The 22911-nt window shown below is 44.5% G+C and overlaps 1 protein-coding gene across 2 annotated transcripts in view; it reads right to left on the reverse strand.

The window, feature by feature from the left end:
• Positions 1–20553, reverse strand: part of fn1a (fibronectin 1a) — a 67821-nt gene extending 47268 nt beyond the window's left edge. For both annotated transcript variants that reach the window (XM_031806173.1, XM_031806172.1), the window contains exons 1-13: positions 20188–20553; positions 19867–19992; positions 18609–18746; positions 18015–18146; positions 17626–17763; positions 17038–17196; positions 16341–16562; positions 15594–15776; positions 14881–15057; positions 10956–11111; positions 10580–10708; positions 10111–10254; positions 1697–1818 (exon numbers count right to left, since the gene is read on the reverse strand). In XM_031806173.1, coding sequence (XP_031662033.1) covers positions 1697–1818; positions 10111–10254; positions 10580–10708; positions 10956–11111; positions 14881–15057; positions 15594–15776; positions 16341–16562; positions 17038–17196; positions 17626–17763; positions 18015–18146; positions 18609–18746; positions 19867–19992; positions 20188–20326 — 1965 coding nt within the window. In that variant the 5' untranslated portion in view covers positions 20327–20553. The remainder of the gene's footprint in view (positions 1–1696; positions 1819–10110; positions 10255–10579; positions 10709–10955; positions 11112–14880; positions 15058–15593; positions 15777–16340; positions 16563–17037; positions 17197–17625; positions 17764–18014; positions 18147–18608; positions 18747–19866; positions 19993–20187) is intronic.
• Between the last annotated feature and the right edge of the window lie 2358 nt (positions 20554–22911).

Consider the following 22911-nt stretch of genomic DNA (forward strand, 5'->3'; position numbering starts at 1 on the left):
CATCCCTGGTCGTCCCTACTGCCTCTGATCTGGAGGACTCACTAAACAGAGAACATCCCTGGTCATCCCCACTGCCTCTGATCTGGAGGACTCACTAAACAGAGAACATCCCTGGTCCATCCCTACTGCCTCTGATCTGGAGGACTCACTAAACAGAGAACATCCCTGGGCATCCCTACTGCCTCTGATCTGGAGGACTCACTAAACAGAGAACATCCCTGGGCATCCCTACTGCCTCTGATCTGGAGGACTCACTAAACAGAGAACATCCCTGGGCATCCCTACTGCCTCTGATCTGGAGGACTCACTAAACAGAGAACATCCCTGGTCCATCCCTACTGCCTCTGATCTGGAGGACTCACTAAACAGAGAACATCCCTGGTCATCCCTACTGCCTCTGATCTGGAGGACTCACTAAACAGAGAACATCCCTGGTCATCCCTACTGCCTCTGATCTGGAGGACTCACTAAACAGAGAACATCCCTGGTCATCCCTACTGCCTCTGATCTGGAGGACTCACTAAACAGAGAACATCCCTGGTCATCCCTACTGCCTCTGATCTGGAGGACCCACTAAACAGAGAACATCCCTGGTCATCCCTACTGCCTCTGATCTGGAGGACTCACTAAACAGAGAACATCCCTGGTCGTCCCTACTGCCTCTGATCTGGAGGACTCACTAAACAGAGAACATCCCTGGTCCACCCCTACTGCCTCTGATCTGGAGGACTCATTAAACAGAGAACATCCCTGGTCGTCCCTACTGCCTCTGATCTGGAGGACTCACTAAACAGAGAACATCCCTGGTCGTCCCTACTGCCTCTGATCTGGAGGACTCACTAAACAGAGAACATCCCTGGTCATCCCTACTGCCTCTGATCTGGAGGACTCACTAAACAGAGAACATCCCTGGTCGTCCCTACTGCCTCTGATCTGGAGGACTCACTAAACACATGCATCGTTTATAAATTATGTCTGAGTGTTGGAGCCCCTGGCTATCTGTAAAAAAAATATATATATATATATATAACTACAAAATGTGGCAGAATAAGGAATTTTAAATTATTTATACTTTTACTTTTGATACTTCAGTAAATTTAAAACCCAATTACTTTTAGACTTTGTCAAGTAGTATTTTACGACTTTCACTTGAGTCATTTTAATTTTAACCTACAAGTATCTTTACTTTTTACTCAAGTTTGACAAATTGTGTACCCCCCCCCCCTCCCCCACTGAGTATAGGGGCCAGTTTCCTGAATATTTGGCCAGAAGAACAGAATTTGGCAGCTTGTGGAAACACAGCCATATGTAGCATAGTTCTTGACTGACCCACAATGGAGAATCCTTTTTCGTTTCAGGATCTGATTTTAACTTCAGGACCTTCAGGTTTAATCTATGTCTAGAAAACCAAACCCTAGACTTGAATGCTACATCTGGTGCCCACAGTATTATGTGGAATTCAAACTGCATGTAAAACTGCTTTAGGAGTTCAACATTAACCATATCATCTGGTGAATGTTAACCTCTGGAATCACGGGGCCCTACTCTGGAATCACGGGGCCCTACTCTGGAATCACGGGGCCCTACTCTGGAATCACGGGGCCCTACTCTGGAATCACGGGGCCCTACTCTGGAATCACGGGGCCCTACTCTGGAATCACGGGGCCCTACTCTGGAATCACGGGGCCCTACTCACCACTCTCCACTTGAGTATGTACTGTGTGATGTGTGCGGAGGACGGGGCGTTCCACTGGATGGGGTGGGAGTTGGGTTGGTTACCAGACTCTGAGATGATCACCTGGACTGGACGGTTACCACCTGGGAGAGAGGGATAAAGCATGAGGCAGTCAGAGACGATCCGCCATAGTTGAAACACGCCATACAGACGAAGGTAAATTACACTACTACAGCATTGAAACCAACTCACCATCTGATAGACTGTATTATAGGTTATCTGATAACAATTGACAGTATTTGAATTGCATAATGTGAAATCTAGATCACTTTAATTCCATTGCTTGGTGGTTAAACAATCTGGAAAAACAACTAATTTGAAATCTAAACAACAAAAAAAATGATTACAATTCCAGAAAGCTCGCAGTTAAAACCAACTCTGAAATGGTAGGTTGTACAGTGTAGTACATAAGAAGCCCAGGTACTGCTGCAACAAATGGGGGAGAAGTAGCATATCCCTGTGAGATTCTTGTTAGCTAGGATTTCAGCATGCAGAGCAGAGCAAGAGAGCAAGAGAACTACCCTCAGCTCCTTCACTAGACCTGTTGATGTAAACATAGCTATACTGCAACGGAAGTATAAACTACACCTTTAGCATGTTAGCATGTTTCCTAAATTACTACTTGCAATGTATGCGTACAGGACTGTAAGTCACCTTGGATAAAAAGAGTCTGCTAAAATGGCAAATGTTTATATATATTATTATATATTATTCTTGGGCGGTATACTGTATTGCAGGGTATTTGGAAATAGCCATGGGATGTTTTTTTTAATACTGTCAAAACTATTTGATGTAAGTTTTTCAATACTTGTAGCTACCATGGAATACAGAATACTGTGTTAACACGACTACTAAGTTAACTACTACTAAGTTTATCTAAGTAAGTGGCTGAATTAGTAAGGTGACATGACATCATATAGTGTTGGTTTTCTGCTATGTTTGAGATATCTGAACAGCTGCCATCTTGATTTCTTTCCATTATTTCGCCTCTGTTCTCAGGCCGTCTGCATATTTAGCTAGCAGTCTCAATGGAAATGCGATACTACCTGTGCACATTTTATTAGCATTCTGGTAATAGACGACCAATGGGACAAGGGACTTTTTTTTGGGCCTCAACAGCACTCTGTACGGTAACATCATAGTGTAGCCGGAGGACAGCTAGCTTCCGTCCTCCTCTTGTTACATTGACTTCAATACAAAACCTAGGAGGCTCATGGTTCTCACCCCCTTCCATAGACTTACACATTAATTATGACAACTTCGAGGACTTCCTCCAACCTATTAGAGCTCTTAAGGCATGAACTAACATGTTGTCCACCCAATCAAAGGATCAGAGAATGAATCTAGTACTGAAAGCATAAGCTACAGCTAGCTAGCACTGCAGAACATGTGGTGAGTAGTTCTCAGAGAGAGAAAGAAAATAGTTGAACAGTTTTGAACAAATCATTTTCTTCCAAAATGAAGGAGAAGCAAAGTTAAAAAAATTTGTTCACTTTCACTTACTTAGCAAATGCAGCCAGATCATTTAGCAACTCAAAACAGAGGGATGCTATGTTAGCTAGCTAGCTCACAACACTTACTCAAAGAGGGATGCTATGTTAGCTAGCTAGCTGGCTATCCAACACAACACTTGAACTCTTCCAAGTCAAGGTAAGCTTTTGGTTTTACAAATGTATTGCCACTGGGGGGGGGGGGGGGGGGGGGGGGGGCGCACCAGTGGAAGTGCTAAACTGCTTAATAACATAACTGCATGATTGTAGCGGGTTTACTAACGTGTTAGTTCTAGTAGCTATGTTGACGTTACTTTAGCTAATAAGGTGACGATGTGGCTTGGAAATAAAAAATCTTGCCTGGTCACATACAGCTGATGTATTGTGCATGAAAGTCCACAAGTGAAGAGAAAAAGTGAGGAGGAGATGCGAAAGATGCAAAGATGAAAGAATACAACCTTGGCTGCTATGAAAGTGAACTGTGTTAACGCATGATCAGGGGTGTGTATTCATGTTTAAAAACATTTCTTAATAACGGAACCAAACGGAACAAAAACGGGGATATACAAAACCTAAATTTGTCCAATAGAAACTTCTGTTTGCAAATGTTGGACTAATGATTACACCCTATATCAGCTTGATGCAGGCAAGAGTGTGCAAGGCTGGTATTGAATGTGTCACTGTCTATCCATGTGTCACTCGGTGGAGGCTGGTTGGAGGAGCTATGGAATGATTGGAACAGAGATAAAACATCTATATAGTACCATTTATCCCATTGCACCCATTACAATGAGCCCATCCTCCTATAGCTCCTCCCACCAGCCTCCACTGGTATCACCTCAAAATCTCTCTCTCGGCCTATGTGCACCTACGTTGCAAACTTTCATTCATAGGTTAGGGTTGTAGCAACCTCATGATGGGTATAGGGACAATTAGAGTATGATGTTGTAGCCTAAACCCTATCCATGTTACATTGAACTGGGTGAATGGAATAATGAATAACAGTAACCTAAACCCTATCCATGTTACATTGATCTGGGTGAATGGAATAATGAATGACAGTAACCTAAACCCTATCGATGTTACATTGATCTGGGTGAATGGAGTAATGAATAACAGTAACCTAAACCCTATCCATGTTACATTGAACTGGGTGAATGGAATAATGAATAACAGTAACCTAAACCCTATCGATGTTACATTGATCTGGGTGAATGGAGTAATGAATGACAGTAACCTAAACCCTATCCATGTTACATTGATCTGGGTGAATGGAGTAATGAATGACAGTAACCTAAACCCTATCCATGTTACATTGATCTGGGTGAATGGAGTAATGAATGACAGTCATCCAATATGCTTTAAATGAGATAACGAGTAAAATATAAAAACCCCCCCCTCATCGAAACTGAACCCGGTAATACCGTAAATCCCGGGATGAGAGAAGGACGATATCTAGATAAGCATGTTATAAAATGGATAATCCAATCCCTTCAGGATATAGAAACAAGAGTTCCATGGCATTCTATGACTACAGACATAATCCTGACAATTGGAAGTTGAAACTGTAGTTGTTTTTGTAGAGAATCCAGCTTAAAGCTCTTGAAGTTTTACATAGAACATCTTGTATCAAATCAAAGACCCTCAGCAAGTGGATTGGTTAACCACGCTAGGATAGGATAGCCTACATGACCTTGGGCACAATCTGGTCTCAATTTCTCCTAATTACAGTTCCTAAAGACCCAACTGACTGGGAAGGGTTTCTACAGTGTTTAACTCCCACTTAGTCTGCACTAGGTCTCAGCAGCCAACCGCCACCAGGCTCTCTAGCCCTCCTTCCCAGACCTGGGTTTAAAGAATATTCAAAAATCGGTTTCATATACTTTATCTGTGTTCAATTGGCACTACGGAACCAATAGAATAGTCGCTAAAACTGCAAAACCACACCCATCAGGCACTCCAAGCAGAGTAAACACTAAGTATTTGATAGGTTTTGGAATAGCATTTGAACCCAGGGCTGCACCCAGTCATCTCACAGCTGTATGTCATTAAGGGAAGTTATTACACTGGGCTGGGGCTTCACTTTAAAACACAAACGCTGGGTCTTTTCTTTTTTCCAACCTAGTCTAGGGCGGATACACTTTGTGTGTCGCTTCAAATGATAACAGCCATGGGGATCGTGGTTAGAGGGTGCTGGGAGCAATGTTGAGAGTGAGGTAAAGAAAGTATTCGAAGATTCGTTTTTGTGCAAATAGGATCTTAACATGTCACACAGGATTATAAGTAATACCATTGCCAGGTCATATGACTGATAAACAGCTGTCAACATTGAGATCATAGCCTTTCTTCTTTCGCCTAAAATGACTCATACTCAAATCTAACTGCCTGTAGCTCAGGACCTGAAGCAAGGATATGTATATTATTGATACCATTTGAAAAGAAACACTTTGAAGTTTGTGGAAATGTGAAATTAATGTAGGAGAATATAACACATTAGATCTGGTAAAATATACATTTTTTGGGGGGCTCCATCATCTTTGAAAGATCGCCCACCCATTATATGACTTAGGAGTCTAGGTGCAATTTAGCAGTGTATGTGCACCGTTTTAAACTGATCCAATGAACCATTGCATTGCTGTTCCAAATGTTGTCTCACGTCTGCCCAAATGTGCCTAAAATGGTTTATTGATACATTTTCAAGTGCATAACTGTGCACTCAAAAAAACAATAGCATGGTATTTATTCACTGTAATAGCTACTGTAAATTGGACAGTGCAGTTAGATTAAGAAGAATTTAAGCTTTCTGCCCATATAAGACATGTCTATGTCCTGGAAAGTTTGGGGTTACTTACTACTGTCATGCTAATCACGTTAGCTCAACTGTCCCGGTTAAAAGGGACACCGATCCTGTAGAGGTTATTAACTTTTACTTACTTTAACATTTTGACAGATGGAATTTCATGACTTTTCACCAAATCTTCTATGACCAACTATTGGTGGCGTCTATGTGCGTTTTTAAAAAGTAATTCCCGGAAGGCTCTGATTCATGGATCATTTCCTGTCGTTACTCGTTGAGCAATGCACTTAAGTAGAGTGATTTCCTCTTTGCGCCCCCTACTGCTGGTCAGGTATATTGGATTTGAAGGATCGGTATGAAATTAATACGGGTGAACGTATTTATGGTGAGGGAGAAGAGCAGTGAATAGTGCCACTTTTTTTAGGATGTCAATATAAATGAATGTATTTATGGTTGTTTTGTAATTCTGTCTTTGTTTTTTTAAATCATTACACTTGTTCTTGGTTTTACCATCAAGGATCACAAGTGTTTACAATTAATACGTTCAAGTGGTATCTCTCTCTGGGTCCACATTGTGCATTTTGTTGTAGATGTCTGTTGCCCAAAATAAATTCAATTCAACCCACAAAGTGAAATACCCGTTAGGCAACTGTATAAAACATATGGTCAACCCTCAGCCTGGAGAGCTGCTGAGTGTGCAGTTATTTTGATCAAGCCCTGCTCAAACACATCAGGGCCAGTTTTTCAAGGTCTGGTTGAGCAGCTCATTTGTGAATGTGGTTTGTTAGAGGGGGACTGGAATAAAAGCCTGCACAGCCAGTACGTCTCCAGGAGGGTGGTCGACCGCCCGGTACCCTCTCCAGGAGGGTGGTCGCCCACCCGGTACCCTCTCCAGGAGGGTGGTCGCCCACCCGGTACCCTCTCCAGGGTACTTTTCCAAGGATTTTCATGATGGTAGAAACCCTGTCCTGAGCACCTCTACAGTAAAATGTGCCAGAGAAATAAGAGGAGACAGGGGTTCAAATGACTGCTAGAAAAACAGACGGCTTCTGTAAACATCTCTCAACATTGAGCTTGTTACCAGTAAAGGGCTGAGTCATAAAACAAAGAAGAGGTGGCAACAGAGACAGAGACTTAATGGTTTTCCACAGACATGAGAGGACTAAACATCAGTCAGCACCTCTGGAGGAGCTAGCTCTACACACCAACTAACAACAAAAGACCTGAGAAGACATTGTAGAGGAGAGGAGAGGGAGGGGGAGAAGAGAGGGAGGGAGGGGGAGAAGAGAGGGAGGGAGGGGGAGAAGAGAGGGAGGGAGGGGGAGAAGAGAGGGAGGGAGGGGGAGAAGAGAGGGAGGGGGAGAAGAGAGGGAGGGGGAGAAGAGAGGTTGTGGTGGAGGAGGGAGGAGAGGGGTTGTGGTGGAGGAGGGAGGAGAGGGGAAGAGGGAGGGAGGAGAAAGGAGGGAGGTGGAGGAAGAGGGAGGGAGGGAGGAGAAGAGGAGGGCAGGGGGAGGAGAAGAGGAGGGAGGAGAAGAAGAGGAGCGAGGTGGTGGTGGAGGAGGGAGGAGAAGAGAGGGAGGGGAAGAGGGAGATGGAGAGAGGTTGTGGTGGAGGAGGGAGGAGAAGAGAGGAGGGAGGGAGGAGAAGAAAGGAGGGAGGAGAGGTGGTGGTAGAGGAGGGAGGAGGAGAAGAGGGAGGGAGGAGAAGAGGAGGGCGGGGGGAGGAGAAGAAGAGGAGCGAGGTGGAGGAAGGGAGAAAAGGAGGGAGGTGGAGAGAGGTTGTGGTGGAGGAGGGAGGAGAAGAGAAGAGAAAAGAGAGGTGGTGGTAGGAGGGAGGAGAAGAGAGGTGGTGGTGGGAGGAGAAGAGAGGAGGGAAGGAGGACAGAGGTGGTGGTGGAGAAGAAGAAAGGAGGGAGGCAGGAGAAGAGAGGTGGTGGTGGAGGAGGGAGGAGAAGAGAGAGGAGGGTGGAGAAGAGAGAAGAAGAGAGGAGGGAGGAGAAGAGAGGAGAAGAGGAGCGAGGTAGAGAGAGGAAACCTGGTTGTATCTCTGATCTGTGCTTTCTCTCCACAATGCCCGGTCACTTTTTTTGTTGCAGAAAAACAAACAAATTAAACTATTCATTTGATTAAACTATCCTGCCTCAGAGTCGTTAAACCTGCCTGCCCCCCCCCCACTTTGTTCACAACTTGACTTTGAAGTGGAGGGCAGAGAGAAGAGGGGGAGGCTTGCACAAGTTGGAATATCCACCACCTCCACCTCCACCCACACCTCAACACCAACTAACAACAAAGGCCTGAGAAAAAAGGGAGGAGATGGCGGCTATACCAACGAGTGCCAGCCTCCCCCTCTCTCTGCCCTCCACTTCAAAGTTGTGAAGAAAGTCCCAAACAAACAGGGTGTGTGTGTATGTGGGGGGGGGGGGGGGGGGGGTTGTTTAATGACTGAAGCAGGATCATTGAATTAGATTGTTTCTTTTCTGCTAAATTACAAGCGTGACGGCGCGCTGTGGAGAGAAAACACAGATCAGAAATGCGGCGAGGTTTTTCCTGTCACATGGGAACGAAGAGTAGCAGTGGAGGGAAGAAGCACATATTGGTTGTAGGGTGAAGTTGCCCCTAGATGCTGATCTTGGGTCATTTTTTGGCATTTCCCCCCACTAATGGTTAAGGATGGGATTGAAGGAAGGAAAACTGATCCTAGATCAGTACGCAGTGGAAACCCTGAAGAACAGACGTTCCAGGAAGATTAATCACCCAGTAGACCTTACCATGAAGGACCACAGAGTATTAATCACCCTGTAGACCTTACCATGAAGGACCAGAGTATTAATCACCCCGTAGACCTTACCATGAAGGACCACAGAGTATTAATCACCCTGTAGACCTTACCATGAAGGGCTACACAGAGTATTATATCCAACCCAATTTGATTTACTTGACATTTCTAGTGGAGTCAGGGCCTCCTCCTCCTCCAGCCCACCACAGGGAAGTTAATATAGTTGTAACAACATATTGCAACAGAAAACAAACCACACCAACAACATACAGTAGTAGTCTTGCGACCATCCTACCGACAACACAGTGCTGAGCCAGTCATGCTTTTTCTGAGGTCGGTTCGGGTTATGAAGAAGAAAAAAAACACACAAAACAAGCACATTAAATGCATTATAAAATAATTACATAAAAACCCCATAAATTGTAAACATTCAATATCCAAAATATTGAAAACATTCCATGGTCTCAAACCTGGTCCACATTGGGTGGCTGGCTAAGCACTGTGTTGTCGGTAGGATGATCCGTAGAACGAGGAAATTACAATAAAATATTTCAGGTGTGTAAATTCCTTCCTTTTTATTTGCTGACTATTATTTTTAATTCAGTCATTTCATTTCATCTCAGACAGCAGCAGTCAGCCAGACCATCTAAAATGCTGTCTCTGTGCTCCCCATACTGTACTGTCTTTGAGTCATCCTATGTAGCTAGGCTACTGTCGGCTAGGCTACTGTCGGCTAGGCTACTGTCGGCTAGGCTACTGTCGGCTAGGCTACTGTCGGCTAGGCTACTGTCGGCTAGGCTACTGTCGGCTAGGCTACTGTCGGCTAGGCTACTGTCGGTAGCTAGCTAGCTGCCTAAATATGCTGCACCACAGATAAATAATTTGACTAGTTCTTCAAAAGTACATAAGGCATACTTTCAGGACTACTTATGACCAACAACTACTACTATCAATGGGGTAGAGCTACCACACCAACAGTCTCTGTCCCTCATCGCTGTGTGGTGTACATTCCTCTCTCTCATAGTCCGTGGGCATGCTATCCGTCTCCGTTCTTGACTTAATTTATCTCGTGAATGATTTGATTTCTCTCTAGAGAAAACCGCGCATTGGTTAGTTAAAAGGTTAATTAAAAAAACGTTTAATAAACTACATTTTGCTTAAAAATCGCTCAGCAGTAGTGACCACGCCTAGCTAGTGATATTCGTTATTACCAGGGAAAGATGGTTGAATGTACCCACACAGAACATTTTCCAATAGTATAGCGTGGTATTGTGACCACTATAGATTGGGGCTTAGCGATGTTGACTTCTTACCTGGGAAAGACTGTTGGGGCTCACAGCTGAGCTCGCCGATACCGTTGCCATAGCAATAACACTTGTACATGACGCTGTGGATCAGCTTGTCCCATGATTGGCCGATCTGATAGAACACCCTGGTCTCTGGCTCCTGGCACTGGTCTGAGAACAGATATTAAAAACGGTGAGATTTAGGCTGTGTCCAACATGACAGCCTATGTAGTGAACTACTCTCCCCTGGGGTGTTCTGTTTATGGTGTATTGGCGTGACAACGACCAGAGGAGTTCGTAAGACAAAACACAAACATATGGGAACCAGGCTAGAATAAGAGTTGTCAAGACAGCACAAACAGATGTGGGAACCAGGCTAGTCAAGCACAGTAAGGATTGTAAGGATCCAGCACAGTAAGGATTACTGACACAAATGAATAGCTTGGTCCATAAAAATTTTTAAAAAATGCTAGGTTTGTACGAACTATAAACTCACCAATGGCGTCACACTTCCAGCGCCCACGGCCCTGTCCGAAACAGGTACAGTTCATCATGTAGCCCTCTTCATGAAGTTTAGTGAAGGTCTGATTCACCTCATGGGTCAACCCATCCACAATACACTGATCTGTGACAGGAAGAATTACACAACGTCAAAAACAGCTGCTCCAAATTCTCTCCCTACCGCTTCCTCCCCCATATTGCTTCCACCTTAACAGATCTGAGAACATCAAAGTGTTAGGGTCAAGGGGAAGGAAGAGAATGAGGCCCGGCTGTACATCACACGTTCTACGTGGTATGTATGACCTCTCACCTACTTTCATGTGTATTAGAAAGGAGCTGTAAAAATGTATTTAAAATCCAATTTTTATTACCTTTGAGCTGGGAGTAAGCGATACAGCTCCACTCTCCACGACCGTTCCCAACGCAGGTACAGCGCATCATGTGTCCCAGGACGTCGTGGCGTTTATCCCACTGGTCTCCCACACGGTACATCACACCCTCGCTGGTCGTACACACCTCCTCGTGAGCTAAGAGGACAGAGAACTTAGAAGTTAGAATTCAGAAGATAGAATGTTTAAAACTTCTAGAATGTTCGATCTCAGAACATATAGAACTCCTGGAACAGTAGGTCAAATTCAACTTTTAAAAGTTGAACGACAAACAGATGCTCATAACATAATAATCCTCTGAAGGGTTATCTACACATACAAGGTCTCTGTGGGGGCCGGTCTTCCTAATTGAACGAGATACAGATAGGAGGTCTGTCTGTGTGGAGAGTTGGCGACAGAGAAAGAGGTGCAGTGTAGACTGTGGAGGTGTTGACGAGGCTGACTGCAGCTGGCTGCCCTGGAGACCAGACAGGCAGTGAAGAGAGTCTCTCTCTGTAGTCTCTTTCAGGAAGAAACACGGTGACCTCTGGCCAGCCTCTGGGCGTCTCTCCCCCTCTCTCTCTCTGGGTCTAGGCTCCGGGAGCCTCTCCCCCTCTAGGCTCCGGGAGCCTCTCCCCCTCTAGGCTCCGGGAGCCTCTCCCCCTCTAGGCTCCGGGAGCCTCTCCCCCTCTAGGCTCCGGGAGCCTCTCCCCCTCTAGGCTCCGGGAGCCTCTCCCCCTCTAGGCTCCGGGAGCCTCTCCCCCTCTAGGCTCCGGGAGCCTCTCCCCCTCTAGGCTCCGGGAGCCTCTCCCCCTCTAGGCTCCGGGAGCCTCTCCCCCTCTAGGCTCCGGGAGCCTCTCCCCCTCTAGGCTCCGGGAGCCTCTCCCCCTCTAGGCTCCGGGAGCCTCTCCCCCTCTAGGCTCCGGGAGCCTCTCCCCCTCTAGGCTCCGGGAGCCTCTCCCCCTCTAGGCTCCGGGAGCCTCTCCCCCTCTAGGCTCCGGGAGCCTCTCCCCCTCTAGGCTCCGGGAGCCTCTCCCCCTCTAGGCTCCGGGAGCCTCTCCCCCTCTAGGCTCCGGGAGCCTCTCCCCCTCTAGGCTCCGGGAGCCTCTCCCCCTCTAGGCTCCGGGAGCCTCTCCCCCTCTAGGCTCTGGGAGCCTCTCCCTCTCTCTGGGTCTAGGCTCTGGGTCAGGTTTCATTACTCTGGGTCTGGTGGTCTGGGCTCTAGGCCTGGAATTCTGGCTCTGGCGTGGGAGCCCAGGCTCTGGGTCTCCGCTAGGTCTGCCTGGGCCCCTTCAGCCCAGCTGGGAGGCTAAAAACAGTGATAAGAATCACCATTAACTCTTTACAGGCCAAGCAGTACCCTTTCTCATGGTAATTTACCCAGTCGCCTAATGACTGCACTTAAACTCAATAACTGGTCAGTACTTTCAACAGGCGTGTGAATTTACCACTGACCCATTCAGCCAAAGAGAGATTGACTGATTGTGTAAAAATCCCCAAAAGAACAAATAGAAGGCAGAGATGTTAAAGAGGGAGAGCAGAGATGTAGAGTGAACCTCCCACACTGCTCCAATGGCCTCAGACATATCATTACCATTTTCAAAATGTGTTTGTTTAAAAAGGCAGAACCCTTTTGTGTTCTAAGACAACAGACGGCATTTTAAAAACACTGATTTGATTTAAAAGACGAGCATCATAAATAAAAACACCCTCCACTCCGCCTTAATTTAATCGGCGTGTCTGTTAAGTGCCTTGCTCAAGGGCACGTCGACAGATTTTTCACCTAGTCGTCTCTGTACTTTTGAACCAACGACCTTTAGGTTACTGGTCCAATGCTCTTAACCACTAGGCAACAACAATTCAATTCAAACTGTATTGGTCACATACATGTGTTTAGCAGATGTTATTGCGAGTGTAGCGAAATGCTTGTGCTTCTAGATCCTGACATTGTAGCAATATCTAACAAGTAATATCTAACAATTTCGCAACAAATACCTAATACACACAAATCTAAGTAAAGGAATGGAATATATAAATATATGAACGAGCAATGCCAGAGCGGCATAGACCAAGGTACAGTAGATAGAATACTGTATATACAGTTGAAGTCAGAAGTTTACATACACTTAGATTGGAGTCATTAAAACTCATTTTTCAACCACTGCACAAATTTCTTGTTAACAAACTAGTTTTGGCAAGTCGGTTAGGACATCTACTTTGTACATGACACAAGTCATTTTTCCAACAATTGTTTACAGACAGAATATTTCACTTATAATAATTCACTGTATCACAATTCCAGTGGGTCAGAAGTTACCATACACTAAGTTGACTGTGCCTTAGTGCAACTTAGTGAAAACTCCCGAATGGCTTTAGAAGCTTCTGATAGGCTAATTGACATCATTTGAGTCAATTGGAGGTGTACCTGTGGATGTATTTCAAGGCCTACCTTCAAACTCAGTCCCTCTTTGCTTGACATCATGGGAAAATCAAAAGAAATCAGCCAAGAGCTCAAACATTTTTTTGTAGACCTCCACAAGTCTGGTTCATCGCTGGGAACAATTTCCAAACGCCTGAAGGTACCACGTTCATCTGTACAAACAATAGTATGCAAGTATAAACACCATGGGACCACGCAGCAGTCATACCGCTCAGGAAGGAGACGCATTCTGCCTCCTAGAGATGAACGTACTTTGGTGCGAAAAGGGCAAATCAATCCCAGAGCAACAGCAAAGGACCTTGTGAAGATGCTGGAGGAAACAGGTACAAAAGTGCCTATATCCACAGTAAAACTAGTCCTGTATCGACATAACCTCGAAAGGCCTCTCAGCAAGGAAGAAGCCACTGCTCGAAAACCGGCATAAAAAAGCCAGACTATGGTTTGCAAATGAACATGGGACAAAGATCATACTTTTTGGAGAAATGTCCTCTGGTCTGATGAAACAAAAATACAACTGTTTGGCCATAATGACCATTGTTATGTTTGGAGGAAAAAGGGGGAGGCTTGCAAGCCGAAGAACACCATCCCAACCGTGAAGCACGGGGGTGGCAGCATCATATTGTGGGGTGCTTTGCTGCAGGAGGGACTGATGCATTTCACAAAATAGATAGCATCATGAGGTAGGAAAATTATGTGGATATATTGAAGCAACATCTCAAGACATCAGTCAGGAAGTTAAAGCTTGGTCGCAAATGGGTCTTCCAAATGGACAATGACCCCAAGCATACTTCCAAAGTTGTGGCAAAATGCCTTAAGGACAACAAAATCAAGGTATTGGAGTGGCCATCACAAAGCCCTGACCTCAATCCCAAAGAAAATATGTGGGCAGAACTGAAAAAGCGTGTGCGAGCAAGGAGGCCTACAAACAAACATGACTCAGTTTCACCAGCTCTGTCAGGAGGTATGGACCAAAATTCACCCAACTTATTGTGGGAAGCTTGTGGAAGGCTACCTGAAACGTTTGACCCAAGTTAAACAATTTAAAGGCAATGCTACCAAATACTCATTGAGTGTATGTAAACTTCTGACCCACTGGGAATGTGATGAAATAAATAAAATCTGAAATAAACCATTCTCTCTACTATTATTCTGACATTTCACATCCTTAAAATGAAGTGGTGATCCTAACTGACCTAAAACTAGGATTAAATGTCAGAAATGGTGAAAAACTGAGTTTAAATGTATTTGACTAAGGTGTATGTACACTTCTGACTTCAGCTGTTTATAGGAGAGGAGTTGGTGCCACTAACAGCTCAAAATCTGTCCTTGTTAAAGTCTAGACAAACAGCAGAGACCAGCTACATCTGACTGGATCGTCACACTGCAGTGACTACAGGCGATGGGACGACCACTGGCTGCCTCAATAACGATCGTCGCGTTGTACGTTGTCTTGCAAAAAGAAGTGAGAAACGAGACCACAGCACTCACCAGCCATGGGGCAGAAGCCAAACCTCTGTTCACCGTCATAGTTGGTGGTGGTTCCACACCACTTCATGCCGTCCCTGCGCCCGTCTGCGGTACAGTCGGTGTAGTTTCTCCCATTGTAGAGGAAGGGGAACTGACACAGAGCACCGTTAGAGTTTCCTCCTCTGGTTGTCACCATCACTGCAAACACAACAGATACGATGAGGGCGTGTCCCAGATGACATCATATTACCTAGATAGGACCCTGGTCAAAAGTTGTGCACTATGGGGCCATGGTCAAAAGTTGTGCACTATGGGGCCATGGTCAAAAGTTGTGCACTATGGGGCCATGGTCAAAAGTTGTGCACTATGGGGCCATGGTCAAAAGTTGTGCACTATAAAGGGAATAAGGTGCCATTGGGGATGCAGACAATGAGCAAGTTAAACTACCCAAAGAAACCTGGATAGTAAGTCCCATTCTAATAAAAGACAGATGTTAAATGATGTTGGCTGGCTAGAATTCTAGTGACTCTGCTGGAAAACGCTCAGGGTTGAGATCACCAGTCAACATATGTTTGTGTTGAGCTCCCACAGATCATAGGCTTATCAGCTGAAACGCTTGCTCTACTCGTGTTGCCACTCTGTTCACTTTTTTTTGGTTCAGAAAAGAGAGTCGACCCTCTCTCTCTCTCTCTCATATAAAAAGCTGTAAATCAAATATTTTACAAAAATCTCACCATTCTTCTTGGTACAGAAGGAGAATTTCTGTTCAGTCTCGCAGTCAGAAGAGATGCAGCACCACAGCTGCCCGTCGGGGCGTCCCTCTGAGGTACAGGAGTGATGTGTCTTCCCCATGAAGGTGAAAGGGAACACACAGGGCTGACCATTGGAGTTCCCACCGTACACTGGGGCTGGGCCCTCTGTAAACACAAACACATAGAATCAGAACAATGTCCGAAAAGAACCAGAACAGTGTCCGAAAAGAACCAGAACAGTGTCCGAAAAGAACCAGAACAGTGTCCGAAAAGAACCAGAACAGTGTCCGAAAAGAACCAGAACAGTGTCCGAAAAGAACCAGAACAGTGTCCGAAAAGAACCAGAACAGTGTCCGAAAGATTGCTGACTGTCAGAAGCTGCCTGTTTTGATTGTTAGAGCTTTGATCAGTAATATTTCCAATCTATTCATTGTTTCAAATCAACTTGAACCAACAAACTATATATGCACATGTATTTAGTACCTCAGAGACATTGACAGTTTCAAGATCAACTTTCTAATTTATTTACCATGTGAATAAAATAAAATAAAAATTAAATGGAAATCTTACTCAGTAGCTTTAAAATTTTTTATAATAATAATGGCCTGGCATGAATAATTCCCTTTCAGAGGTTATTAGAACCACTGTTCAGAACTTGTGGTGCATGGACCAAAATTAAACCATTAGATGCAGGCATGAATTCACATGAATAAGACTACGAACACGTACCCCACTCCTCACAACTGACCCCGTTGCCCAGGCAGGTACACAGCATCTGTTTGCTTCCCTGGGTCTTGATCCATCTCATCCCCAGGGCGTAGGCCACCCCCGCATCCATCTGGCAGGCCCCTTCCTGGGCTAGACCGGGGTGAGGCTCCAGGCCGGGCTGGGGAAGGGGGTGGGGCTGATACACAGCCGGCTGGATGTTAGTGATCACACGGGACCCCGTGCCTGGAAATGGGTGGGGAAAGGGGAACGCTTTCAGTCAGTGACATTGTTTGTAAAAATGTATAGCACTAGATTTGGGTTGACTGATTTGTAGTGCACACTACGAAAGTAAAAAAAGAGATCCTGCTAAAGAGAATGGGGGAACATTTAAAACAGACTACAACACATAGGAACCATGTTTCCAGTCAACAGAAAAGTTTAAATACAGATTAACTCATTTGCTTTGACTAGTTTACGGGACAGTTTACTCAGAAACCGATTAAGCACCACCCTATAATGTTCAATTGATATCCTGTGTCCGGAAAAATCCCCCGGAAAAATCCCAAAAGAGAATCTGTCGCTTTTAAAATGTTGGTAGAGGCTTTTAATTACAATGCAGTTCAACCACAAGCTAAATGGGGAAAGATGAGGAATAACAGCCATCTGTCTCTCACACATTATATATTTAACACTTCCACACACACACTAGAAGTCTCACCCAGTCCGGTAGTGTGGAGGGAGGCGTGTCTCTCACACTTCCATTCGCCACGCCCATTCCCCGTACACAGACACTGCAGCATGTGACCTCTGGCGTCCGTCTTGCTCCAGGTGTCTCCAATACGATAGGACGTCAGTGTGTCCTGGTCGTTACACCGATCTGAGGGAAGGGGGAAAAGGAGAACAGGGTAGTGACTGCCTGGAATTGTCCAATAAGATGGTGATTTTAGTTCTGTTGCAAATTATTTAGCTACATTTTGACCTTATGAATACAGCCCAGTTTAGCGCCACTAACAGGGTAATGGTCAGTGGTATATTATGTACCACGTTTCATAATGTTATAGAATTGCATTTTTTTATTAAGGATATGGAAAAAAACATATATTTTTTTAAATCTCTTAAAAACAGAACAATTATAATTTCCACCACAGATCATTTACATTATTTTTCACCAAGTTAAACTTCAGCTTTCCCTTCATTAGGTCTACTGAACCACACACACACACACACACGAAAATGGGATCCAGCTGGTGTGTATACGCCTGAGGGCATATACGTGTGTGTGTGTGTGTGTGTGTCTGTCTCTTACTTCTAGAGGTACAGGTGATCCTGCCACTCCCCTCTCCTAGACAGGTGCAGTCTACGATCATCCAGCCCTGGTACGGTTTCTCCCAGGTTTCACCCACCACGTAGGATGTCCCCGCCGTGTTGTCATAGCAACGCTCCGCTGCGGACAGGACGAGAGAGAGAGAGAGAGAGGGGGGGGGGGGGTCTTATGATGCCGTGTTTGTTTTGACAGCTATCACTCCAGTTGCAGGTTGTCGTATTCAACTAGACACGCAACGGAAGCAAACGGACCGAAGGTACCATCTATACTTATCCAATAAACGTTTGTTTCTATTTAAAAACATTGCACTAAGTTTTGCTACAGTGTGCTTTAATAAATACAACCCCAGGTGAAAAGTCCCCGATGCTCACCAACAGGTTTACAGGTCCACTCTCCCTTGCCGTTGCCCAGACAGACACACTCTAGCATATAGCTCTCAGTGTCATGAGGTCTCTTCCACGTGTCCCCAATCTTATAGGACTCACCCCCCTCATGACAACGGTCTGGGAGATAGAGCACAGTGAGACATTTTAACACAGTCAGACAGACACAGTCTGACAGGCAGAGTCAGACAGACACAATCAGACAGACAGACAGTCAGGCAGAGTCCAACAGACACAGTCAGACAGACAGTCAGACAGACAGACAGACAGACAGTCAGACAGTCAGGCAGACAAGACAGGCAGACAAGACAGGCAGACAAGACAGGCAGACAAGACAGGCAGACAGTCAGACAGGCAGACAGACACAGTCAGACAGGCAGGCAGAGTCAGGCAGGCAGAGTCAGGCAGGCACAATCAGACAGACAGACACCCATCCAGCTGCAGAGACTACATCACATACTGTGAGGTCTCGATGTGTTATGGAGATTTAACGAGATTAACTAGCCCACTCACTGGTACAGACACACACCACACACACACACACTGGTACAGAGACACACACACACACTCGAGCCCACTCACTGGCAATGGTGCAGCTGATTTTCCCCCGGCCAGAGCCAATGCATGTACAATCCCAGATCATGCCCTCTTTGGGTCTCTCATAGGTCTCACCAACCAGGTAAGACCTGGCGTTGATCTTATCATAGCAGGTCTCCTCAGCTGTGGAACATATTTGGGGTATGTTATGGGTTTCGTTAGTCACTGGGTGTGCACACAGAAACACAGACAAGATGCAGATGAACACACAAAGATTATATATTTATCCTAGGAGAACTCGATGCCGAGGACACAATAGCATCAAGAGCAGTTACACTCTCTCTACAGATGACCCAATAGCAGTTACACGCTCTCTACAGATGACCCAATAGCAGTTACACTCTCTCTACAGATGACCCAATAGCAGTTACACTCTCTCTACAGATGACCCAATAGCAGTTACACTCTCTCTACAGATGACCCAATAGCAGTTACACTCTCTCTACAGATGACCCAATAGCAGTTACACTCTCTCTACAGATGACCCAATAGCAGTTACACTCTCTCTACAGATGACCCAATAGCAGTTACACTCTCTCTACAGATGACCCAATAGCAGTTACACTCTCTCTACAGATGACCCAATAGCAGTTACACTCTCTCTACAGATGACCCAATAGCAGTTACACTCTCTCTACAGATGACCCAATAGCAGTTACACTCTCTACAGATGACCCAATAGCAGTTACACTCTCTCTACAGATGACCCAATAGTAGTTACACTCTCTCTACAGATGAGGCAATAGCATCAAGAGTAGTTACACTCTCTCTACCAATGAGGCAATAGCATCAAGAGTAGTTACACTCTCTCTACCAATGAGGCAATAGCATCAATAGCAGTTACACTCTCTACAGATGACCCAATAGCAGTTACACTCTCTCTACAGATGACCCAATAGTAGTTACACTCTCTCTACAGATGACCCAATAGTAGTTACACTCTCTCTACAGATGACCCAATAGCATCAAGAGCAGTTACACTCTCTCTACCAATGAGGCAATAGCATCAAGAGTAGTTACACTCTCTCTACAGATGACCCAATAGCAGTTACTCTCTCTCTACAGATGACCCAGAGCCTATACATAGAGTTAGTGATAAAGGTACCCTGAGAGAACATATTAGCATATTTAAACTTCGATCATTGCAATCATTATTTTACATAAGTTAAGTGACATTTACAAAATGGTAAGAGACAAAGGCCTTGCATTGACCATATATAAAGAAGTAGAAATGCACGTTCACCTTCGGGTTTTGTTTTACACTTAATTCCCGCAACTCCGTGACAAGTGCAGACCAACATCGTGCCCAGATAGGAACGCTCCCATTGGTCGTTAATGTTATACATCTGTCCATTATCAATGCAGCCGTCTAGGGAAGGAACGTCAACTTGTTACACTTCCAAGTAGATTGACACAATCCATGTTTACCATAATAATAATAATAATAATAATAATAATAAGACGAAATGTCAAAAATACTAAAACATACAATAAAACTTTTACAAATAATAAATATTTTACAAACAAAATGTAGCCCCCCCCAAAAAAAGTATGAAAACCTCACCTTGAGAGACGGATGATACCGAAGGTATTCTGGTTTCTCCCTGATGAGCCTGCCGCCTGCTTTTCCTGTTCGGCATACAGTTCACAGCGGTCCCGATGCAAAGCACCACCAGAACCCTGATAATAGGGCTACTGGACATATTGATTACGGGACAGGAAAATCTGGGGGAAATGTGTAATCTTAGCGGTAGTTTGATGTAGCTCTTCTAAAAAAACTAAACCCATGAAAGATCCACGGTGAATTCGGAGGCTAGTTCGGTTGTACTGTTCGTGAAACCAAATGTTTATTTTCTCCTCCTTTTTGCACACAGCCTCCTCGGATAGTATCCTGCCCCGCCAGTCCCTCAGCCGTACCGCTCCTAATAGGCTCCCAAACTAGTGAGCGCTTTTATTTGGGCATCGCTTTCTACTGGGGATGGAGGAGGGTCCAACAACACCAACGATAAACACACGTCAAAGACACTGGTTACGAATCACCCCCCCCCCCCCCCCACACATTTTTTTAAAATTACCGTCAATTTATCCAGCATCGTAAAATAGGAATACATGAGTATCTTCAAATAGAAGCTATGACTAGACAGTTAGGCTACTTTTAATTTACAATGTTAGAAATCTAATTTAGAAGTGGGGAAAAGACCGGTACGGGGTATTTTGGATAAATTGACTAAACTCCTCCTACTTATAGAATAATTCCAAGGAGAGAAAATATATACAACGCATATTTATGTTTATTTTCCCTTTTGTACTTTAACTATTTGCACATCCTTACAACACTGTATATAGACATAATATGACATTTTAAACGTATCCATTATTTGGGGACGTTTGCTGTCACATTTGTTTATTTCACTTTTGTTTATTTCTCCGTCACTTGCTTTGGCAATGTTAACATGTGTTTCCCATGCCAATAAATCCCTTTAAATGTAATGGAAAGGAGAAAGACGATGGCGGGAGGTAAGTTTGAGGAGATGGGACACTCCATTAGACCGTCCTGCTGTAACGCCCACTGTGTCCGCAGCCCGTACACCGTCAGTGTGCCACGCGGTGCTTTCTGGGTACACTCAGACAAGGACATCTGCTTCGATGGGAGTCTATTGGGCGTTCAAACAAAACCCAATTTCAGCACGAATTTCGTGAACAACAAGCTAGAATTTGAGATAATTAACTTGTCCTCTGTAATTTCGTATAGATATGAAATCGTGACGTTACGTACTTTCGAGGAAAATAGTCAGGTTCACATATTTGTCAAATGTTTCAAAGACAACAGGTGTAGGTAGACTAACAGTGAAACGCTTACTTATTGGCCAACAATGCAGCGTTAAAGATAATATATATATTTTAATGGATAGTAACGCGAGCAATAAATGCACAGTGGATAACGAATAAAAATGACATGTCTGCATATACAGGAAGTAGAATATAACATGTCTGCATATACAGGAAGTAGAATATAACATGCCTATATAGAGGAAGTAGAATATAACATGGCTATATAGAGGAAGTAGAATATAACATGTCTATATACAGGAAGTAGAATATAACATGTCTATATACAGGAAGTAGAATATAACATGGCTATATACAGGAAGTAGAATATAACATGGCTATATACAGGAAGTAGAATATAACATGTCTGCATATACAGGAAGTAGAATATAACATGTCTATATACAGGGAGTACCAGTGGATATGCAGGAGTGCAAGGTAATTGAGGTAGCTATGTACTTTCCATATACAGTGCATTCGGAAATGATTCAGACCCCTTGACTTTTTCACGTTTTGTCACGTTTAAAGCCATATTCTAAAATTGATTAAATATATATTTTTCCTCATAAATCATACCTCATAATGACAAAGCAAAAACTATTTTATTTTATTTGTGCAAATTTATCACAAAACCCCCCTGAAATATCACAGCTACATAAGTATTCAGACATTTTACTCAGTACTTTGTTGAAGCACATTTGGCAGTGATTACAGCTTCGAGTCTTCTTTGGTATGACTCTACAAGCTTGGCACACCTGTATTTGGGGAGTTTCTCCCATTCTTCTCTGCAGATCCTCTCAAGCTCTGTCAGGTTGGATGGGGAGCGTCGCTGCACAGCTATTTTCAGGTCTCTCCAGAGATGTTAGATTCAGTTCAAGTCTGGACTGGGCCACACAAGCACATTCAGAGACTCGTCCCGAAGCCACTCCTGCGTTGTCTTGGCTGTGTGCTTAGGGTTGATGTCCTGTTGGAAGGTTAACCTTCACCCCAGTCTGAGGTCCTAAGCGTTCTGGAGCAGGCTTTCATCAAGGATCTCTCTGTACTTTGCTCCGTTCATCTTTCCCTCGATCCTGACTAGTCTCCCAGTCCCTGCCGCTGAAAAACATCCCCACAGTATGATGCTGCCACCACCATGCTTCACCTTCTTCCATTTAAGAATGATGGAGGCCACTGTGTTCTTGGGGACCTTCAATGCTGTATAAATGTTTTGGTATCCTTCCCCAGATCTGTGCCTCGACACAGTCCTGTCTCTGAGGTATACAGAAAATTCCTTTGACCTCATGGCTTGGTTTTTGCTCTGACATGCACGGTCAACTGTGGGACCTTATATAGACAGGTGTGTGCCATTTCAAATCATGTCCAATCAATTGAATTTACCACAGGTGGACTCCAATCAAGTTGTAGAAACATCTCAAGGATGATCAATGGAAACAGGATGCACCTGAGGTCAATCTTCAGT

The sequence above is a fragment of the Oncorhynchus kisutch genome, linkage group LG26 (genome assembly GCF_002021735.2).
Source record: "Oncorhynchus kisutch isolate 150728-3 linkage group LG26, Okis_V2, whole genome shotgun sequence".
In the NCBI taxonomy this organism is placed as follows: Eukaryota; Metazoa; Chordata; class Actinopteri; order Salmoniformes; family Salmonidae; genus Oncorhynchus; species Oncorhynchus kisutch.